At 41.3% G+C, this 23,143-nt stretch overlaps 1 protein-coding gene across 2 annotated transcripts in view; it reads right to left on the bottom strand.

The window, feature by feature from the left end:
- The window catches only part of chd1 (chromodomain helicase DNA binding protein 1), a 194,877-nt gene that overhangs the window by 91,920 nt on the left and 79,814 nt on the right, over positions 1 to 23,143 (bottom strand). Inside the window, exons 4-6 of one of the 2 annotated variants that reach the window (XM_043709918.2) lie at positions 22,983 to 23,084; positions 22,022 to 22,098; positions 14,260 to 14,388 (exon numbers count right to left, since the gene is read on the bottom strand). In XM_043709918.2, coding sequence (XP_043565853.2) covers positions 14,260 to 14,388; positions 22,022 to 22,098; positions 22,983 to 23,084 — 308 coding nt within the window. The remainder of the gene's footprint in view (positions 1 to 14,259; positions 14,389 to 22,021; positions 22,099 to 22,982; positions 23,085 to 23,143) is intronic. The other variant, XM_043709925.2, reaches the window with a different exon arrangement.

Raw genomic sequence — 23,143 nt, 5'->3', positions numbered from 1 at the left:
TGATCCTCTCCTTCCTTATTTCTCTCTTTGTTATCCTCTGTTTGTTTTTGTAGCCTTCCCAATCTTCTGATTTCCCACTGCTCTTGGTCACTTTATAGGATCTCTCTTTTTCTTTAATACATTTCCTGACTTCCTTTGTCAGCCATGGCTGTCTAATCCCTCCCCGGATAATCTTTCTTTTCTTAGGGATGAACCTCTGTACAGTGTCCTCAATTATACCCACAAACTCCTGCCATTTTTGCTCTACTGTCTTCCCCGCTAGGCTCTGCTTCCAGTCTATTTTCGTCAGTTCCTCTCTCATGCCCTCATAATTACCTTTATTTAACTGTAACACCATTACATCCGATTTTGCCTTCTCTCTTTCAAACTGCAGACTGAATTCTACCATATTATGATCGCTGCTTCCTAAGTGTTCCCTTACTTTAAGATTTTTTATAAAGTCTGGTTCATTATATAGCACTAGGCCCAGAATAGCCTGCTCCCTTGTGGGCTCCATGACAAGCTGTTCCAAAAAGCCATCCTGTAAGCATTCCATGAAATCCCTTTCTTTGGATCCATTGGCAACATTATTTACCCAGTCCACCTGCAAATTGAAGTCTCCCATGATCACCGTGACCTTGCCTTTCTGACATGCCTTCTCTACTTCCCGGTACATGTTGCGCCCCTGGTCCTGACCACTGTTAGGAGGTCTGTACACAACTCTAATTATGGTCTTTTGCCTTTGTGGTTCCTCAATTCCACCCACACAGACTCCACATCATCCGACGCTATGTCATTCAGTGCCATAGATTTAAATTTTGTTCTTAACTAACAAGACACCCTGCCCCCTCTGCCCGCCTCCCTGTCTTTTCGATAAGTTGAAAATCCTTGGATGTTTAACTGCTAGTCCTGACCCCCCTGTAACCACGTCTCTGTGATGGCTTCCACATCTTAATCATTCACGATGATCTGTGCCATTATTCATCTGCTTTGTTACGAATGCTATGAGCATTCAGGTAAAGTGCCTTAATGCTAACTTTCTTATCATTAGAGATATTGGAAGTCATAAGATGTCCTAAGTTATCCTTCCTTTTTGCTGCATTCCCAGTCTGCCTCAAGTTTAAATCGCCTGCACACATGCTATCCTGCTGCTTATCTTTCCATTTAACTTCATACTCCCTGCTGCTTTCACTTTCCCTTCCCCCCAACTCAGAAGTTTAAAGTCCTTCTGACCACCCATAGTTAGTATTATATACACTGGAGATCAGAAAAATGAGAAGGGGATCCAATAGAAAGCTACAAAAATCTAAGAGGACTAGACAGGGTAGATGCAGAATGGATGTCTCAATGACAGGGGAGTCCAGAACCAGGAGACACAGTCTAAGGATATGGCTAAATCATTTAAGTCTGATATGAGGAAATCATCTTCACTCAGAGTGGTGAGCCTCGACAAAATCACTGCACGACTTCAGGGAGGCATTAGATTGAGCAATTGGGGCGAAATTATCACAGGACATGTGGAAAAAACAAGAATTTGCTACCGAGTTGGATGATCACCCATGATCATGAAGAATGGTGAAATGGTCTTGAAGGGCCACGTGGCCTTTTTGTAATTTGAGTCTGATGGTCAGTTAGCTCAGTCTAGCCGGTATGCAGAGCCGGTATACTGGCTGAAATTATCATGAAGGATACACCTTCTCCATCTCTTCCCTCAGCGCAGGCATAGTAACCCTCACATTAAACCAATCATCTCTCTCTATTATGAAAGAGCAGCCTTGTAATCTGGTAAGACTATAGCGACTTTATAGGGGTTAGTAGATTCATAGATATGGCTCTGATCTCAAACAGGAATATATCTTGCAAGCAATTTAAGGTATCATTTTAGAACAAGCTTGCTGCATGACATATTTATTTCAATAAAGATCAGCTGAAATCCTATATGCTGTTTGGTGGGAATACAACTATTTACTAAAGAACTCCAAACAATGAATTGAACTTCTGGATTTTCTAAATTGAGCAGAAGGAGAGATTTCCTCGATGCAAGATGCCAAAGTTAAATATTAGAACCAGGAGAGGTCTGACCCATGCTGTCGACATGTAACACTCTAGTAATGTCCACAATGTCCTAAAGGCTGCAACTTTGGAACGATTGAAGGAGACTTAAAAGGAGAACCTTGCACTGGTAAGCAGAAGGGGCAAGATATTTCAGTACTAATGGAAACCTTTGAAATAATACTCAGACAAAGATGTTAAACTTCCAATTTCGAATGAATACCTGACTTAGATTTTTGGGGCATAAGTCAAACTGGCCTAATGGAAAGATGCGTTAATAGGTTGTGGTTTATAGAATGAGTAACTGCCTGCATTGTACTTTGAACATTTTAGCATAACTATTAAAAATTGAGTATTATTAGAATTCATTATTCGATTTTAGTACTATAAAGGAATTTTGTTTAAACTGTGAACCATTTTTATTACATACCTGGGTTCCAGATTTCCAAAAAAATTAAAACATTCCTGATCTTTACAGAGATCATAAAACTTGCTAAAAGAAAAACAATGTAGGATCTGAAGAGCAGAAATTGACAGTTCTCGGTTTGTAGATGATCAATTTTTTTTGATAGCTTGATTGATTGATTGAATCAGTATTCTTGAAGAATGATTAACTGCATGTAATTTTGAAAAACGTTTTGGGGACCATGGTGTTGTTAACCCATGGGTGACTGCTTGTCCCCAGGAAGTTAGAATCCATAACAGAAGTACGGGCTTGGTGAGAAACATGGGTTTTTTTATTTCAAATTTATTGTTGTTTTGAAATGTAATTCAAATGAATAAAAATTTACAACATCCATAAATAGCTAGGCAAAAGGAATAAACTTTTCTCTTAATTCTTCTAGTAAAGATATCCTTACCTTCATATTATATTCCAAATAAGTTAAGTCTGGCACCATCTGCGAAGAGAGAAGTAGAGTTAACATTTCGACTCTAATATGACTTGAAGTTATATTAGACTTGAAACATTAACATTTTTTTCTCGACAAAGATGCTGCCAGACAGAAGTTTTCCAGCAATTTGTTTTTATTTCAGATCTTCAACATTCACATCATTTTATTTTAAAAACAAGTCTGCAAGACATACAATTAAAGTGACCCTGCTTCTTACCAAACACCTTGCATAACTTATAAGACTATAGAACCCTTGATCCAGGGGGTTTAACTTGCTTTAACCAAAAGGAGACACCTTAACATAAAACACAAAGGATTCTAATTAGTTAAGAATAAGTACTCTATGACCTATATTTTAATCTCAAAAATAAACTTGGAAAGAAATTACAAATACTCAGAGCATCTTTTAATGCTCAATCCTTAGAGCAGACAAGTCAAAAACTTTGAAAATGTGGAATGTAAAGCTTGGCAAAAAAGAAAAAATCTAAATTATTGACACAGCTTATTTTTCCAAAACAAGCTTTTCTTAAAAACAAAACCTGGGAAAAACTAACTTCTGAATAGATTAACTGAATCAACAACCACATTTGACACATTACACAGGTTTCATTTGGAAATGACGACTAATCTTTTCCAAAAGGCAATTAATCCTTTCCCTCCACATCCATTTTAACCCATCCTGACTAGCACACTGCAGATGATACCCTAGTCTTGGATGGATGATCATTCCTATTCTTGAAGTTAAAAAAAATTACTATTTTATCCTTTTCTGAAAGATAATGGGGTTTGCAAGGGGCAAAAATCTGGTTGGTTTCTGCTCCTGAGAGCTATCAAGCCAGTCTGAGAGTGTGTATGGGTGCTGGGAGATGCAACATTTAGGTCCAGTGCTCAAGCACCTCAGCACAGAATCTCACATGAGAAACAGTCACTAAGACAGAGTATCGGAGGGATTCCATTCCAGACTCCAGCACACCACACTGCCCACAAAATAAAGACAGAAAACTAAAACTGTCATCCTTGATGTTCCTACCATGAGGTCCCAGCTTCAGATTTCGAGAACTGGGCTTAAAATAAAACTTATGCTGTTTGCTGTACTTGCTTGGATCCTAGAACATCTGTAACTCAAAACATTTTGTTAGCTTACAGTTTTGTCCTGTTCAGGTTAAATGAGTTTGAATCATTTATCTGAAGTTCTCTGCAACATCTGAGTACAAATCTGCAAGATCAAAAGAAATAGAAACAGGAGTAGACTGTTCAGTCTATCAAGCCTGCTCTGCCATTCAATAAGATCACGGCTGAACTGATATTTCTTACGAGCACTTGCCTACCTTTTCCTTACTGCCCTTGATTCGCCTCCTGATCCAGAATCTATCTCAGCCTTTAATATACAGAAGGACTCTGCTCAAATATACAGGAGGACTCTATCCCCACAGCTCCCTGTGATGAGTAATTCCAAAGACACTCAACCCTCAGAAGAAATTCTTCTTTATTTCAATCTTAAATTGGTGCCCCTTTATTCTGAGACTACGCCCTCAATGCAAGAAGACAGCAGAGTAAGACGCTCCAGTTGGAGTTTCTCTGCTCGCCAATTCCTTTTCCTTTCTTTGTTTTTCCTCTTTTCTCTTTCTTAAACTACCCTACCTGGAGAATGGAGGTGAAACAAAGGGAATGAGTTGCGGAGCAAGTCCCGGAGTGAGGAGCAAAGCTCAGAAGACAATCCCTCCATAACAGGGATCAACCGAGTAAATCTTGCCTGAACTGCCTCCAATGAAATATCTTTCCTTAAATAAGGGGACCAAAACTGCTCTCAGTACTCCAGATGTATTCTCATTTGCACCTTGTAGAGTTGCAGTAAGACTTCCCTATTTTCATATTCCAATAGTCCATACTTGATATAAGTGACAACATTCCATTAATCGTAAATAAAACATAACTGCAGATGCTGGAAATCTGCAACAAAAACAGAAATTGACGGAGAAACTCAGCAAGTCTGGTAGCATCCGTGGAGAGAAAGCAGAGTTAATATTTCAAGGCAAGTGACCCTTCTTCAGAGTCCTTCTTCTGAAGGGTCACTATGCCTGAAACATTAACTCTGCTTTCTCTCCACAGATATCACCAGACCCAAGTTTCTCCAGCAATTTCCATTTTACCTGTTGCGCCTGTGTGTAGCTATCTGTGTTTCACGCACAAGTATCCCTAACTCCCTTCATTTGGCAGGTTCCTACAGCTTTTCTCCGATTAAATAATACTTTTCTTTTGCTCTCCATTCAAAAATTGACAACCCATTTCCCACATTATATCCATTTAAGAACCTTTTGCCCACTTACTTAACCTATCAATATCGCTCTGTAAACTGGTTCTATCCACTTCATAATATGCGTTTCCACATATTTTTGTGCCACCTGTAAATATAGCTACATTAGTTCCGCTTTCTTCCTCCAAGTCATTTAAGTTGTGAACAGTTGTGGTCCCAGTACTGATCCCTGTAGACCAGTCACCGACCCGAAAAAGAACTCTTTATCCCCAATTATTCAATTGCCCATTATTCAATTCTCTACCAATGTCAGTTTACTACCTTATCTTTTGTGAAAACCTTGTCGAACACCTTCTGGCAATCCAAGTCAAATCTACTGGTTCCCCTCTATTGACTCTTGATTGAGCATGGAAACAGAACCTTCAGTTCAATCTGTCCATGCCGACCTGATATCCTAACCTAATCTGGTCTCATTTGCTAGCACTTGGCCCATAACTCTCCAAACCCTTCCAATTCATATACCCATCCAAATGCCTTTTAAATGATGTAATTGTACTAGCCTCCACCACTTCCTCTGGCAGCTCATTCCACCCTTTGCATGAAAAAGTTGCCCCTTAGCTCTGTTATATCTTTCCCCGCTCACCCTGAACCTTGGCCTGCTAGTTCTGGACTTTCCCACTCCAGGGAAAATACTTGGTCTATTTATTCTATCATGCCCCTCACGATTTTATAAACCTCTATAAGATCACCCCTCAGCCTCCAATGCTCCAGGGAAAACAGCCCCAGCCTGTTCAGCCTCTCCCTATTGCTCAAATCCTCCAACCCTGACAACATCCTTGTAAATCTTTTCTGAACGCTTTCAAGTTTCCCGACATCCTTCCGATAGGAAGGAGACCAGAACTGCACGCAATATTCCAAAAGTAGCCGAACCAATGTCCTGTATAGCTGTAACATGACCTCCCAAGTCCTACATGGTCTGACCAATAAAGGAAAGCATACCAAATGCCTTCTTCACTATGCTATCTACCTGCGACTCTACTTTCAAGGAACTATGAACTGCATTCCAAGGTCTTTTTGGTCAGCAACACTCCCCAGGTATGTGTATAAGCCCTGCTCTGATTTGCTTTTCCAAAATGCAGCACCTCTCATTTATCAAAATTAAACACCATCTGCCACTCCTCAGCCCAATGGCTCATCTGATCAAGATCCCATTGTAATAGACGCTAGGAAATTGTTTCCGTTAGGCGAGGAGACTAGGACCCGTGGACACAGCCTTAGAATTAGAGGGGGCAAATTCAGAACAGAAATGCGGAGACATTTCTTCAGCCAGAGAGTGGTGGGCCTGTGGAATTCATTGCCGCAGAGTGCAATGGAGGCCGGGACGCTAAATGTCTTCAAGGCAGAAATTGATAAATTCTTGATGTCACAAGGAATTAAGGGCTATGGGGAGAATGCAGGTAAGTGGAGTTGAAATGCCCATCAGCCATGATTGAATGGCGGAGTGGACTCGATGGGCCAAATGGCCTTACTTCCGCTCCTATGTCTTATGGTAATCTGAGGTAACCTTCTCCGCTGTCCACTACACCCCCAGTTTTGGTGTCATCTGCAAACTTACTCACTATACCTCCTTTCTTCACATCCAAATCATTTATATAAATATCAAAACGTAGTGGATTCAGCACAGATCCTTCTGGCACACCACTGGTCACAGGCTTGCAATTTGAAAAACCCTCCACTACCACCCTCTTCTTCCACCTTTGAGCCAGTTCTGTATCCACTTGACTAGTTCTCTCTGTGTTGCATATGATCTAACCTTGCTAACCAGTCTCCCACGAGGAGCTTTGTCAAATGCCTTACTGAAGTCGATACAGATCATGTCTACCGCTCTACTCTTATCAATCCTCTCTGTTACTTATCCAAAAAACTCAATCAAGTTCATGAGACATGATTTCCATGTTGACTGCCCCTAATCAGTCCTTGCCTTTCCAAATACATGTAAATCCTATCCCTCAGGATTCCCTCCAACAACTTGCCCACCACAAATGTCAGGCTCACCGGTCTATAGTTCCCTGGCTTTTCTTTATTACCTTTCTTAAATCTCCAATTTTCTAGCACCTCACCTGAGACTTTTGATGATACAAATATCTCAGCAAGGGGCCCAGCAATCACTTCCCTAGCTTCCCATAGAGTTTTAGGACACACCTGATCAGGTCCTGGGGATTTACCCACCTTTATGTGTTGCAAGACATCCAACACCACCTCCTCTGTAATATGGACATTTTTCAAGATGTCACCATCTATTTCCCCATATTCTGTATGTTTCACGTCCTTCTCCACAGTAAACACTGATGGAAAATACTTGTTTAATATCACCCCCATCTCTTGCGGCTCCACACATAGGCTGCCTTGCTGATCTTTGAGGGGCACTATTCTCTCCCTAGTTACCCTTTCATCCTTAATGTATTTGTAAAAAAAAAACCCTTTGGACTCTTGTTAACCCTATTTACCAAAGCTATGACCCTTTTTTGCCCTCTTGATGTCCCCCTTAAGTGTACTCCTACTGCCTTTATGCTCTTCTAAAGATTCACTCTCTCTCTCCTGCCTATATCTGACATATGCTTTCTTCTTTTTCTGAACAAAAACCTCAATTTCTCTAGTCACCCAGCATTTCCTATACCTACCAGCCTCTCTCGATAAAATCTAATAAATTAGAGAGATACAATTTCCCTTTCATGTAGCCATGCTGACTCAAATTATGACTTACCAAATATGTTGTTGTTACTTCCTTAATTCCAACATTTTTCCAACAATGAATATTATGTTGATCATCCTATGGTTACCCATGTTTTACCTCTCTCCTTTTTTGAATATTGGTGTCACATTGGCAGTTTCCGACCCTCTGGTACTTCAAATCAAAGGATTTGTGGAAAATTAAAACCAACACACCCACCTTCTCTGTAGCTCCTTTTAGGATGCTTGGAATCAAGGCATCACGACCAGCGAGACTTAGTTGTCTTTAGCCCTGTTAGTTTGTCAACACTACTACACTAAAGATGATACTTAATTCCACACTCCCCACTCCCAGTATTCTTCAGTAGTAATGGCATTTCAAAGTAACTTCCACCATAAAGACTGATGCAAAATATCTATTCAACTGCTCAGCTATTTCCTTGTTCCTCATAACAATCTTTCCAGATTCATTTTCCAAGGCATATACGTTCACTTTGACTGCTCTCTTCCTTTTTACATTTCAAGAAGGTATTATCAGTTTTTATTCTTTTAATTAGTTTCCCCTCTGAATAAACCACCTTATCCAGATTCATACGAGTCCTCTATCAACCTTGTCATAACATATGAACACATGAATGAAGAGGAATATTTGGCCCCTATAGCTTACTCTACCACTGAATAAGATTTTTTTTTTAAAAACAGGCCCTTCGGCCCTTGATGTTGCGTCGACTTGTGAACTAATGTCAGCCCATCCCCCTGACATTGTCCCATCATCATCCATTTGCTTATCCAAGGATTATTTGAATGCCCCTAATGTTGCTGAGTTAACTACATTTGCAAGCAGGGCATTCCACACCCTTACCATTCTGAGTAAAGAACCTGCCTCTGACATCTGTCTTAAATCTATACCCCTTAATTTACAGGTATGCCCCCTCGTACAAGCTGACGTCATCATCCTAGGAAAAAGACTCTCACCGTCCACCCTATCTAATCCTCTAATGATCTTGTATGTCTCTACCAAATCCCCTCTTAGCTTCTTCTCTCCAACGAGAAGAAACTCAAGTTCCTCAGCCTTTGCTCATAAGACCTTCGCTCCAAACCAGGCAATATCCTGCTAAATCTCTTCTGTACCTTTTCCAATGCTTCCACATCCTTCCTGAAATGGGACGACCAGAACTGTACACAATATTCCAAATGCGGCCGCACAAGCGTTTTGTACAGTTGCAGCATGACATTACAGCTCCACAACTCAATACCTCTACCAATTAAACTTAACACACCATATGCCTTCTTGACAGCATTATCAACCTGGATGGCAACTTTCAGGGATCTATGTACAGGGGAACCTCAATTATCCAAACGAGATGAGGGCGCACTGTTTCGTTTGGACAATCGATTATTCTGTTAATCAATTAAATGCCTTTCCTCTGGGGCTCGGAGTTTTTAAAATCTGCTCCCCGTTCAGGAGACTGCAGCAGCACACAGCGCAAGAGGCCCCGCCCCCAACACCATCCAACATACCCCACCCCCGCCTGCACCCCCATCCAGCACTGTACCATTTGTAGAAGTCTGTTTTATGTACTGTGATGCACTCACTTTTTAAATCTCTCCAATCAACTGTATCATCTCCAATACCTCAAACAACTTTTGCCAGTTCACCCAGTCACTTTTGTTCTAATTCAAAGGGCAGGTGTACACTTCTTGTGGTTTTGTATGCTTCTTCTGCCTAACACTGATCTGTCGTAGCCTTTCTAGTTTCATGATGCTTCTTTAAAAAAAACTGATTCCAGCCAATAAAATGACCTGCACAAACTTTCAATCTATTTGCTTTGACCTTAATCATTTCCTTAAACAAATCATGATCAAATGTTATAATATAATTCTCTTCACATTTGTGGAAACATGCCTTCTTCTCCAATGGGATGAGACTACAATCCTCAAAACATGCGCCACTATTCTATCTCGCATAAGTCTCCTTTACACAAGTTACTCAATTCTTTTGTTGTCTCCTGCAGAGATCCAATCACTTCCTAATGCTTTTCCGGATTTCAGTTATTTTATAGTTCAGTGGTTAGCACTGCTGCCTCTCAGTGCCAGGAACCCACGTTTGATTCCAACTTCTGGCAACTGTGCGGGGTTTACACATTCTCTCAATGTCTGTGTGGGTTTCCTCCCACAGTCCAAAGGTGAATTGGCCATGCTAAATTGCCCATAGCATTAGGTGCATTAGTCAGGGGTAAATGTAGGGGAAGGGGTCTGGGTGGATTGCTTTTCGGAGGGTCAGTGTGGACTTGTTGGGCCGAAGGCTCTGTTTCCACACTATAGGGAATGTAATCTAATCTAATTTAGTCTAGCTGACAGCTCCAAATGTTTTCTTTCTCCAGTTTTGCTGTCCTGTCATCCTTAACACACAGGTCTTCAATGTCTTTTCCCATCAATTCTTTACATGCTCATGATCTAAAAGTAGCAGATTGTCTCTATCATCAATTCCTCTATGCTTACATACATCTAACATTCCAGTAGTTACAATCTAGTTGAACGGCAGAACAGAGTCAATGGGTCGAACAGTCTGCTTTTGCTCCGTATTTCTGATGTTCCTGTTCTTCTCCAATGCCTTCATTTTCTGAGTGTGCCCTTTTTTAAAAATTCACTATACTGCTTGCCCCACTGAGTCTCATTTGCCTAGTTAGTCTCACTTCATTACTTTTTTTTACATATTTAACTTATTAATTTTACTTTTGTGTGGTCTTCACTAATCTGTTTTCATGAGCATTTTATCTGAGACCCTTGGCTATCTAAGACTTGGTCCTTTAATGATACCAAGGCTTTCCTTTGCATTTTCTAAGATGATATTTTTTCAATCTATCCTGCTGACTTTAGCGGATGCTTTCTGTACAAGTCGAAAGGCCAAAGGGCCACCTTCTATGCTGTAGACATCTATAAACTGTATTGCTAGCTTTGACCTTTTTATCCACTATTCCTAAAACCTGACCCCCTCCAAGCCTCATTATCCTCTTATCCAGCATTTTATTTCCAGTCTCAATTTGATTCATCTGAATTTTTACATTGTGGCAACTAGACTGTAATCTGCATTTGGTTGAAGACAGATGCAAATGCTACAGACTTGTCTTTTACATTATGTGCCCAAGTTTGAAGGTGGAAATGTTTATGGAGGCCTCTTCTCCTGTAAGTTGTTTAATCGTGCATCACCAACCACAAATGAATTTGGCAGGACCACAGATAGTGAGATTGCGTAGCTCTGATTATTGCATGTTGTTTCTGCTGTTCACCAGATGTAGTCTTGTGTTGTAGCTTCACCAATTTGGCACCGTATGCTTGGTGCTGATTAGATTAGATTAGATTAGATTAGATTAGATTAGATTAGATTACTTACAGTGTGGAAACAGGCCCTTCGGCCCAACAAGTCCACACCGACCCGCCGAAGCGCAACCCACCCATTCCCCTACATTTACCCCTTTTACCTAACACTACGGGCAATTTAGCATGGCCAATTCACCTCACCTGCACATCTTTGGACTGTGGGAGGAAACCGGAGCACCCGGAGGAAACCCACGCGGACACGGGGAGAATGTGCAAACTCCACACAGTCAGTCACCTGAATCGGGAATTGAACCCAGGTCTCTGGCGCTGTGAGGCAGCAGTGCTAACCACTGTGCCACCGTGCCGCTGATCTTGACATGCTTTCCTGCACTTATCACTGAACCAGGGTTAATCCCTTGGTTTGCAGGGGAATATGCTGGTCCATTAAGTTATAGACAGTAGCTGAATACAATGCTGATGATGGCAGCTGGCAGAGCTTAAGGGACACCCAACTTAGATTGCTAGATGGGATACCCTCAATGTGAAACTAGGATTTCATCTCAACCATTAGAACAGTGCAATGGATACTGCCTTAGATAGGTACATCTGTATACAGACAGACTGGTAAGGACAAGATCAAGTAAGTTTTTGAATTACCACCTGCCACAAACCCAGTCAAGCAGCTATGCCACTCAAGACACATCTAGCTCAGTCAGTAGGCGTCTCAACAGGATGTTTGTTTGACTTGATACCATGAGCCTCCATGAGACCCAAAGTTATATTGAGGACTCCCAAGACAATCTCTGCCAACTGTGTATTATTGATCCACCACCTCTGATGTATTTGACATGCTACTGAGCGATGTGAGTGTCTGGGACATATTCACAGAATTATACCTTACAGACCATCACTATATCAGACATTTTCTTTTGTCTTATCTTAGGGCCAGCAATCACAATTTTGCCATCATGCCCCCATACGTTAGCAAGAAAGGCTTTGCAAATTTGCCATTGCTGTTTTCTGTTAAAAAAAAAACTTATGAACTGCATGCGTTTTTACAACAATTTTAATTCTAGATTTTAATGAATTTAAGTTTCGCCATCTGCTATTGTGGGATGCAAAACCATGGCTTAAAAGCATTACTAGGAGAAAGTGAGGACTGCAGATACTGGAGGTCTGAGCTGAGAGTGTGGTGCTGGAAAAGCTCAGCAGGTCAGGCAGCATCTGAGGAGCAGTAGTATCAACGCTTCGGGCATAAGTCCTTCATCAAGAATAGAGCGTGTCGAACTCATTCATCTGGGAGCATAAAGGAATGAAGGTGAGGCCTTTGCTGAGGACTGAACGTTCATCCTCAGAGAAGGGGAGGTCTGGGGAAATAGTAAAGACATGGCAGGGCTGGGAGCTAGGACCTGGGGTGGGGCTGGAGCTGGGCATGGGGGCAGAGACAATCACTTCAGTGGGCATGAATGTAGGATCAGGAGTGACATCACCAACAGAAGTGATGCTCAGTGGTTAGCACTGCTGCCTCATAGCGCCAGGGACCCGAGTTCAATTCCTGCCTCGGGCGACTGTTTATGTGGAGTTTGCACATTCTCCCAGTGTCTGCGAGGGTTTCCTCCGGGTTCCCTGGTTTTCTCCCACAATCCAAAGATGTGCAGGTTTTAGGTGATTTGGCCATGCTAAATTGCCCATCATGTTCAGGAATGTGTAGGTGCATTAGTCAGGGGTAATGGGTCTGGGTGGGTTACTCTTTGGAGGGTCAGTGTGGACTTGTTCAACCGAAGGGCCTGTTTCCATACTGTAAGAAATTAATCTAAATCAACAATGGGGGTGCAAGTGGGGCCAACAGAAGTGTCCATGGGGGCGGAAGTGATGTCACGTGATGGAGACGATGTTGTGGACTGGTTCCTGATGAAGGGCTAATGTCGATTTTCCTGCTGCTGCCGGACCTGCTGCCCTTTTCCAGAGCCACATTCTCGACCCTAACAGCACTACTCTAAGGCTCTGGAATACTTGTCCAATGACATTACCTTCCCGTTCAAAGGATGCTAATTTGGAGTCTGCTATTAACTTTTGAACATTAACTGTCTACCAGATTTCCCTTTCGTACATTTCCTCAAATTCATAAAAATTCCAGAAAATATTTTATCAACAGCACATAAATTATACGCCTTTAAACATAAATCTGCCAGCACTGAAAATCACAAATTAAATAATATGAACTATCGTACGCCTTACTATACATTTTCTTTTGCATATTGCTAAAAAGAGAATATGTTGTTGAAGCTTTTTGTTCTGCACTCAAGATTAATACAAGAATATGGGAGGTACTTGAACCATCCTTAGTGTACTAATTGTTACACAGATAACTAATCTAAAAGAAATAGCCCAGCTCAATGTGGCTCACATATACTTGTGTTAAGTAATATAAGCATGTGCAGAAACCAATTCTTTGCAAATTAAAGGGATATGTTCAAGCTTTGCATCTCATTTTGAATTACTCATGTACTTGACGATTCCTCAGTCGAGTACAGGCGACTTGTATATCAATCAGTTCCCCTTTCTGCTGTAATAGAAATTGCACTTGTTTTAAATTTGGCATTCTTGAATTTGAGCTAATAAATGTAAGAGGAAAAGCTTCAACAACATAACTTTCAACAAAATTCAAGTTGGGTACTACCAAGTAATTCGAAGTTTTCTGTTCTTCCCATCATCTCTGCAAGGTTTAGTTCCTTGTTTGACATAGCTCCAAAGCTGGACTATCAGAACCTCCACCAACCATTGGAGAGGGTATAATATTCATGCACAACTTTGCATTCAGCTGACATTGACACAAGTTTAATTAACACAGAAGTGCCAAAATAAAGTGAACAATGTAGTGAAAAACCCTTTTGTCCCCCGAGTCTGGGACCATTAATGATGTCTCAGTAAAGGTTGGTTAGCAGCACAGAGAAGTGATCTATCTGCTGGATGACTGAGCTATTTAGTCAACCGTGGCGGGATTTAATAACTGGAGCTTTAAATGGTTACCTGTTCTGAGGTTTCCTGCTTTTTACTTTGTTGTGGGGTTGGTAGTCAGACTCACTGTCTCCTGAGGTACTTTTCTCTCGCTCTTCCTCCTCCTCCTCAGAACCAGACCCAGACATCTGCCAGTCTTCACTAGAGAAATGAAAATGCATTACAAGGGGCAATTTTCATAATACTACAATGTTATGAGAAAAGCTTGAGTTTCTGAAAGCTAACAGAGAAGGCAGATTAACTCAGGGTATGGTTAGGAACACGCAACTGGGGTATTTTAGCAATATCCCAGTTGCATGTTCATGTATGAATGTTGCATGTATTTTCAGGAATACCCCGAAGGAGGATATTCCTAGAAATACATCCAGGGAAGTTATTTGTGTGGAACTGAGAAATAAGAAAGGGATGATCACCTTATTGGGATTGTATTATAGAGCCCCTAATAGTCAGCGGGAAATTGAGAAACAAACTTGTAAGGAGATCTCAGTTATCTCTAAGAATAATAGGGTGGTTATAGTGGGGGATATTAACTTTCCAAACATAGACTGGGACTGCCATAGTGTTAAGGATTTAGGTGGAGTGGAATTTGTTAAGTGTGTACAAGAAAAATTTCTGATTCAGTATGTGGATTTACCAAATGGAAAAGGTGCAAAACTTGACCTACTCTTGGGAAATAAGGCAGGGTAGGTGACTAAGGTGTCAGTGGGGGAGCACTTTGGGGCCAGCGACCATAATTCTATTAGTGTTAAATAGTGGTGGAAATGGATAGACCAGATCTAAAAGTTGAAGTTCTAAATTGGAGGAAGACTAATTTTGACGGTATCAGGCAAGAACTTTCAAAAGCTGATTGTGGGTAGATATTTGCAGGTAAAGGGACGGCTGGAAAATGGGAAGCCTTCAGAAATGAGATAACAAGAGTCCAGAGACAATATATTCCTGTTAGGGTGAAAGGAAAGGCTGGTAGGTGTAGGGAATGCTGGATGACTAACAAAATTGAGGTTTTGGTTAAGAAAAAGGGAGCATATTTCAGGTATAGACAAGATAGATTGAATGACTCCTTAGAAGAGTATAAAGGCAGCAGGAGGATACTTAAGTGGGAAATCAGGAGGACAAAAAGGGGACGAGATAGCTTTGGCAAAAAGGTTAAGGAGAATCCAAAGAGTTTTTATAAATACATTAAGGACAAAAGGGTAACTAGGGAGAGAATAGGGCTTCTCAAAGATCAGCAAGGCAGCCTACAAGTGGAGCCACAGGAGAATGAGGAGATGCATCAGTCTTTACTGTGGAGAAGGAGATAGAAGATATAGAATATGGGAAAATAGATGGTGACATCTTTAAAAACATCCATATTACAGAGGTGGTGGTCTGGATGTCTTAAACCGCATAAAAGTGGATAAAATCCAGGACGTGATCAGGTGTACCCTCGAACTCTGTGGGAAGCTATGTGAGTGATTGCAGTGCCTTTGGCTAAGATATCTCAATCATTGATAGTCACAGGTGAGGTGCCAGAAGACTGGAGATTGGCTAACGTGGTGTTATTATTTAAGAAAGGTAGTGAGGAAAAGCCAGGGAACTAAAGACCCGTGAGCCTGACATCAGTGGTGGGCAAGTTGTTGGAGGGAATCCTGAAGGGCAGGATTTATACGTACTTGGGAAGGCAAAGACTGATTAGGGATAGTCAACATGGCTTTGTGCGTGAAAAGTCATGTCTCACGAACTTGATTGATGAGGGCTGAGTGGCAGATGTGGTCTATGTGGACTTCAGTAAGACGTTCGACAAGGTTCCTCAAGGGAGACTAGTTTAGCAAGGTTAGATCTCATGAAATACAGGGTAAAATAGCCATGTGGATACAGAACTGGCTCAAAGGTGGAAGACAGAGGGTGGTGGTGGAGGATTGCTTTTCAAACTGGAAGCCTGTAACCAGTGGTGTGCCATAACAATAGGTGCTGGGTCCACTACTTTTCGCCATTTATATAAATGATTTGGATGTAAACAAAAAAAGATTGCAGATTACATCAAAACTAGAGGTGCAATGGACAGCAAAACGAGGTTACCTCAGATTATAAAGGGATCTTGATCAGATGAGTCAATGGACTGAGGAGTGGCAGATGGAGTTTAATTTAGATAAATGTGAGATGCTGTGTTTTGGAAAAGCAAATCAGAGGAGGACCTTTACACTTAATGGTAAGGTCCAAGGGAGTGTTGCTAAACAAAGAAACCTTGGAGTACACATTCATAGTTCCTTGAAAGTGGAGTCGCAGTTAGATAAGATAGTGAAGGTGGCGTTTGGTATGCTTTTCTTTATTGGTCAGAGCATTGAGTATAGGAGTTGGGAGGTCATATTACAGCTGTACAGGACACTGGCAGGCCACTTTTGGAATATTGCGTGCAATTCTGGTCTCCTTTCCATTGGATATTGGGAAACTTGGAAGGTTTCAGAAAATATTTACAAGAATGTTGCCAGGGTTGGAGGATTTGTGCTATAGGGAGAGGCTGAATAGGCTGGGCTGCTTTCCCCGGAGTGTCAGACGCCACGGGGTGACCTTATAGAGGTTTATAAAATCATGAGGGGCATGGATAGGATATATAGACAAGGTATTTTCCCTGAGGTGGGGACTCCAGAACTAGAGGGCATAGGTTTCGGGTGAGAGGGGAAAGATATAAAAGGGACGTAAGGGGCTGCTTTTTCACACAGAGGGTAGTGCTTGTGTGAAATGACCTGCCAGAGGAAGTGGTGGAGGCTGGTACAATTACAGCATTTAAAACTCATCTAGATCTGTATATGAATAGGAAGGGTTGAGCGGGATATGTGCCACGTGTTGGCAAATGGGACTAAATTCGGTTAGGATAATAGGTTGGCATGGACAAGTTGGACCAACTCCTTCACTGTTGTTGGGCCAATATCTAGAATAGTTTATTCACTTAAGGAAGCTCCATAAGAAAATCTGCACTGGTTCAATACAGTTCACCTCCACCAACTTCTCAAGAGTAGGAAAAGACTACAAATATAACTGTCTGAACATTGTTCATCCCCAGAGAGCAGCAAGAAAAAACAACTTGCCAAGATCAACATTTATTTAGCCCTCATAAACGTGTAATATTAACAAGTTTTTCTTTCCAATATCAATAGTTTTTTCCAATAATATACCATGCTTATTTTTCTACTCCACTGTATTCTTGTCAACAGAAATGGATGACTCCTAAAGCACTCTCACTTTGTAAAACCCATACATTTGCAACAGGTAGGCTTTTAAAGCTTAGTTAGCAAGTTACTTACATAAAACTGATATTTGGGAGGAATCCATACCGGTTCTGCAACATGCAAGTTCAGATATTCATTCACTCAATCCTATGTGCTATGTTGTGTGTCGGGGACATAACACTACAAACAATTCAAACCTTTCTGGTTTAAGCTTGTTGAAAATGTAACTCAAATCCCAGATCTGACAGAGTCATCATCAAACGTGTGACAATGGAAAATCACAGCCGGTCAGGCAGTATCCGAGAAGCAGGAGAGTTGTAATTCAAACATAAGCTCTACATAATTTCTGATCAAGAGCTCACGCTCGAAACGTCGACTCTCCTGTTCTGTGGATGCTGCCCATGCAGCTGTGCTTTTCCAGTGCTGGACTTTTTGACTCTGATCTCCAGCACCTGCAGTCCTCACTTTCTCCTACAAGAGTCATAATGTAGAGATTTTACAACATGGAAGAAAGCTCCTTGGCCCAACACGTTTGCACCAGTCAAATATCCATCTGTTCCAATGCCATTTTTTAGCACTTATCCCATAGCTTTGTATGTTAAGGCATTCCTAAATAGTTCTTAAATGTCTAGACGGCTTCCAGCCTTTCAGGCAGTGACTTTCAGATGCCAACAACCCATTGGGTCAAAACATTTCCTCAAAGCCCTCCAAACCTCCTGTGGCTTACCTTAAAACTAAGTCCCATGGTTATTAACCCCTCTAAGGGGAAAAATTTATCTCTATTTACTCTGTCAACACCCCTTCGAATTTTCTGTACCTCAATCAAATCCCCTGCCTCAGCCTTCTCTGCTCTGAGAAAATCTACACCAGCCTATCTCATGTCTCTTCAAAGCTGAATTGCTCTAGCCCAGACCACATCCTAGTGTAGCTCTTCTGCACCCTCTCTAGTATAATCATATTCTTCCTGGCATGTAGTGACCAGGATTGCACACAGTACTCCCAAAGTGCCTAACTAATGTTATATGCAGCTTCATTATAACATCCCTGCTCTTACATTCAATGCTTTGACTAATAATAGCATCTCATGTCTCCTTAACCACCTATCCTGCTACATTCAATAATCTATGGACATGCACACCAAGGTGACTCTGACCGCTCAAACTCTTTGATCTTGTTGCTCAGCACCAGAACTATCCCTGAGCAGAATGAGAGCTCATGAAATGTAAAAATTACTAAGGTGCTTTTGGTTTAATTCCTATGAAGGTCTCTGTAGAAGAGTTTCACTGAGGGGCAAAAGTATTATCTAATCCAACAGTTAGACTGCCTTCAGAAAGCTCTTAAAAATCTGGTATTATATTTCAGATCAAAGCTGAATACAGAACCAAGTAGGAATGATCAAACCATATATTTCCTCAGGGTGCTTCTCCTACATGCCATGACAAAACTCTTGTTTCTGTGGAGACAGCAGAAATTAGAGCGTCATAATCCTGTGTAGCTTGGCCAACGAGGGCCTGTCAAAATAAGCCTTCTCCGCTGCCTTCAACCATACTTCAAGTAGACACTGCTGCTTGTCCTTATGCCGTTTCCTAGGAGATAACTAACCCCCTGGCATAGGCGTTGACGGTTTCCCAAAGGACGGACGGGCTACTAACCGAGTCTGAATGAATGTCTAGGAATGCCCTAAATTCCTCAGAGAAGTACTCCATAAAAACTTATTATCCTGAAGGATAAAGGGATCTATTCACCAGTGTCTCGGGCCCACTATAGTGTCCTTAATCTTAACCAACGGGTACACTGGAGCATGATGGGAGATGGTACTATTACCAACCGTACAAGATGCCACCAAGTCCAGGGTTGCCACAGGGGTCAGAAAAATAGTCAATCCTGGTGTGACACCTGCGTGGATTGGAAAAAACATGTCGGGTAGAGACGCTTCCAGACGTCCACCAACCCCTAACTCCACACACAGATCCACTAATTGTTTAGTTTGTACAGAGAGTATCGGGGGGCCTTTGGGCAACCTGTCTACCATGGAATCCATATGACAATTAAAAGCTTCCCCATGATGACATGCCGAGACTTGAGACTGATCGGTTTAGAGAACGCACCTACGAGAAATTTGAGGGCTTGGGCCGGAGTAAACATTTAAAACACCATAATCTTCGCAGTTTATCAGGACTTTGATGATTACAAACCTCCCATGTGTGTCTTTAACACACTCTCGCAACTTCAAAGGGAGATTCCTCCTCACCAATATAGCCACTCCCCTACTTCTGGTATTAAAAGATGAAACGTAAACCCAATCAAAGCCATTCTGCTGTAGTTTCAAATGCTCCCTATCATCCAAGTGTCTCTCCTGTAATAAAACAATATCAACCTTCTCCTTTCTAAGGCCCAAGAGTACCTTCTTCCTCTTAATTGATGAGTGACTCCCCTTAATGTTCCAGATACACCACTTAATCAAGTGATTAGCCATAACCTTCTGCAGTAACATTTAGATTCCAGAGAGGAGGAACTCGAACTACAAATTGCTGAGCCTTAGTGTCGCAAGATCCATCAAACAAAAAAACTACATAAACTAAAACCATTCCAGTTAACAAACCTATAAAGCTATCAAAGACCATGTACAACAAAAACCAAAAAAAAACCCAATATATAAAGTGCCAATGGCACTGAATAGCAGAACTCACCCCCTGCCCAAGGGGCATCTACACATTCCAAAACCCAACATCCACTGCCAATACAGCAGCCAGGGCATTTAAATACCTGAACCGGGCATTAACTGCCTGTAAGTAGGCATCTAACCATCCCAACCATTTTCTCTTCTCCTAGCTAGAGCCAAACCACAAACACAAGCAGCAAAGAAAGAAAATACACCATGGAATAACAATGTGAACAAAGACATTTTGAAAAAAAGTACCCCAGCCATCCTTTGGTATAACTTAACTTAGAAACTGAAAGTAATCATCCCAGCCAGCCCCCAGCATTGTTTAGACCAGATTATTACCAATTTAAAAAACAGAAAAGAAAGCCCTGACAAAACTTCCTCTTTCTTTCAAAAGAAAAGTAGATATATACCCAAACAACACTACTATTTGTACATACTAAATAGTTCAGATTAAGTTAATTTGTTCACAATGTCTCTTGCCTTCTCCGATATGTGAAAGATATGGACAGATCCATCTCAGGTGATCCGAAGCACCGCTGGGTATCTCAGAGTACTGGATCCCGAGCTCCCTCAGTCTTTTCTTGATGCCATTGTCATCCCATTGTTTACTGCAAGGTCTTATCTGATTCAAGTCATGCTTAGCTGAATCTTCTGTTTCACAAAATGCAAAACTTAACTATTTCCCTACCTGCTCATACCCTTTACACATTCTCACCATCATAGGATTTTTTTTACCGGATCACCGCCGCTGAGAAGTCCTGGAAGAACATTATCCTAGAGCCCTCATGAACTGGGGCCTTCGGACCCTTCCCCTGGATTCTGGGAGCTTCCACGATTCTCTCCTTATCTCTATAATGATGAAACTGCATCAAGATAGGACGAGGACGTTGGTCCAGATCTGACCTCTGCGCCATGACCTGGTGAACCCTCTCAATCTACAAGCTTCCCAATTCAGCCTCTAGGTTAAGGAATTTCGGCAACCAGTCCTCAATAAATTCCACTGGTCAGTCACCTTCCTTACCCTCCGGCAAACTGACAATCTGAATATTTTTTTCTCCTGCCTCTGCTCTTGAGGTCATCAACCTGGTCAAGCAAATTATGGACCTGCGTCTCCAGGTCCGGGATCCTCTCCTTGGAGGAATCGGTATCAGCTTCCACCACTGTGACTCTGCATTCTACCTCATCTGTCCTTTTCTTGAGGTGTCCCAGCTGCTGTTCATACATCTGCAGCATGTTAGAGATCGGAGCCAGCTTCTCCTCTAGCTGCTTCCCCAACAGCTTGAAAGACTTCGCGAGCTCCTTTACCAGGACCTGGTAGGAAATTGAGCCCGAGAATCCTGAAGGCTGGGCCGCGGACCCGGCCTTGGACGTACCTGCTCCCTTCTTCGGCATCCCTGGACAGCAAAAATCGAGCTACGTTGTTCCCTAACAGTTTACTGGGACTCCATGATCTTTCTAGAATCCCAGGATATCGCAGTGAATCAGGTAGGGCGGGTTAGGTCCCCCATGCGATGTGGTGCAGAGCTCTGCAACACGATCTTTCTAGATTGCCGCCATCTTGAATTCCACCCCCCCCATCAATTTTGAAATGGGTAATTAAGCTTGGTTGAAGGGTGAGTGAATAGCAGTGTGCAAGAAAATTTGCTTTTCAGGTGACATCTTTGGAGCACTGACTCTTGGAGACAGCATTCAAAGCGTTGTGGGAAGAGTTAATTAATGATTGGTGTATCTCTGTTTGGATTTATCTGTGTTTCTATGGTAAATTGTATTCAAAATTTCTTTCGCCATACAATGACTTCAGCAAACTTTCTCTAAGATTGCTTTACAAGGAACACAGACCTGCTACGAATAATAACAAAAGCCACCACTTGGCTAAGAGCCAGCTATTGAAATACTGACTTACTCTCTGCGTTTCACATGTTTGGCAGTGTTCTCAGAGGATGAATCATCATCAGAATCTTCACTACTTGATGACTCCTGCTGAAAAGTAAGACAACAAAAATTGTACTCAACAGTTGCAAAAAAAAAACAATTGAGGAGTCAATGTTACTTGGACCAATTTAAATTATTTTGTAAAATGATAATAAAACTTCTACACAGACTCTTCTTGGAGATATGATTGCTCCCGCCTAACAAAAAATCTTAAACAGGCATTCGTGAGATATAAAACTTATAATTATGTATTTAATACTATGATTCACAAAAAAATCTAGCTCAAATCTAATTTGAGCAACCATAATAATTATTGTTGGTTTATTTAAAAATGAATTTTCACAGTCACATTACAAAAGTAATTTTTAGTTCTTTAGCAAATTTCACTGTGATGAAATCTATAGAAGACTTTTTGAGATGACAGACAGGCAGAGTAGCCAGTGCTGGAGATACTTCACATGTCAAGAAAAGATCCCAAGTAATACTTCTCTATTAACATTTCCATATTAGTTGAGCACTTTTTGCAAAGTTAGATATCACCATATTATCATCAGGCTGTTTCTTACAGAACTGTGTTACTGCACAGGCACTGCACAGAATTCCAGTAACCTTTACTGACCTTTTATTATGCCTAATATCGAATGCTCATTTTTTATTTGCAATTAATGGCAAGAAAGAGACAAACAAGATGGACTTTATTTGGAATTTTTAATTGTAATAAATTTGGCATGATCCTATAGCTAATGATTTAATCTCCAATATGAAATGAACAATTCTGCTTCAATCCTGTAAATTCCCAGGTTCCTGTGTTACACTGCTACAAACTCATTGCTGCATGAAGATCATGCTGGTAGTCATATCACAATTCAATAATTATGCGCTCAGATTTAATAAAAAGCCCCGCACCCACTTATTTTAATTAAATTTCAAACCTCTGAACTGTTTGAAGAAAGCTGTTGCTGTTGTAGTTGTTGCTGCTTTCTGATCATGGCAGATCGCTGAACAGTTAAAATACTTGGATTGGATTTCCAAAACTGCAACAGAATAGGGGGAAAAGGGTCAAACTTCATAACAGGCCCTTTTTATTTAAATT

This window comes from Chiloscyllium plagiosum, unplaced genomic scaffold, assembly GCF_037043375.1.
Source record: "Chiloscyllium plagiosum isolate Xiang-an unplaced genomic scaffold, Cpla_swu_hap1 HiC_scaffold_2, whole genome shotgun sequence".
NCBI classification, from domain to species: domain Eukaryota; kingdom Metazoa; phylum Chordata; class Chondrichthyes; order Orectolobiformes; family Hemiscylliidae; genus Chiloscyllium; species Chiloscyllium plagiosum.
This window is presented reverse-complemented; position numbering and strand designations above follow the sequence as displayed.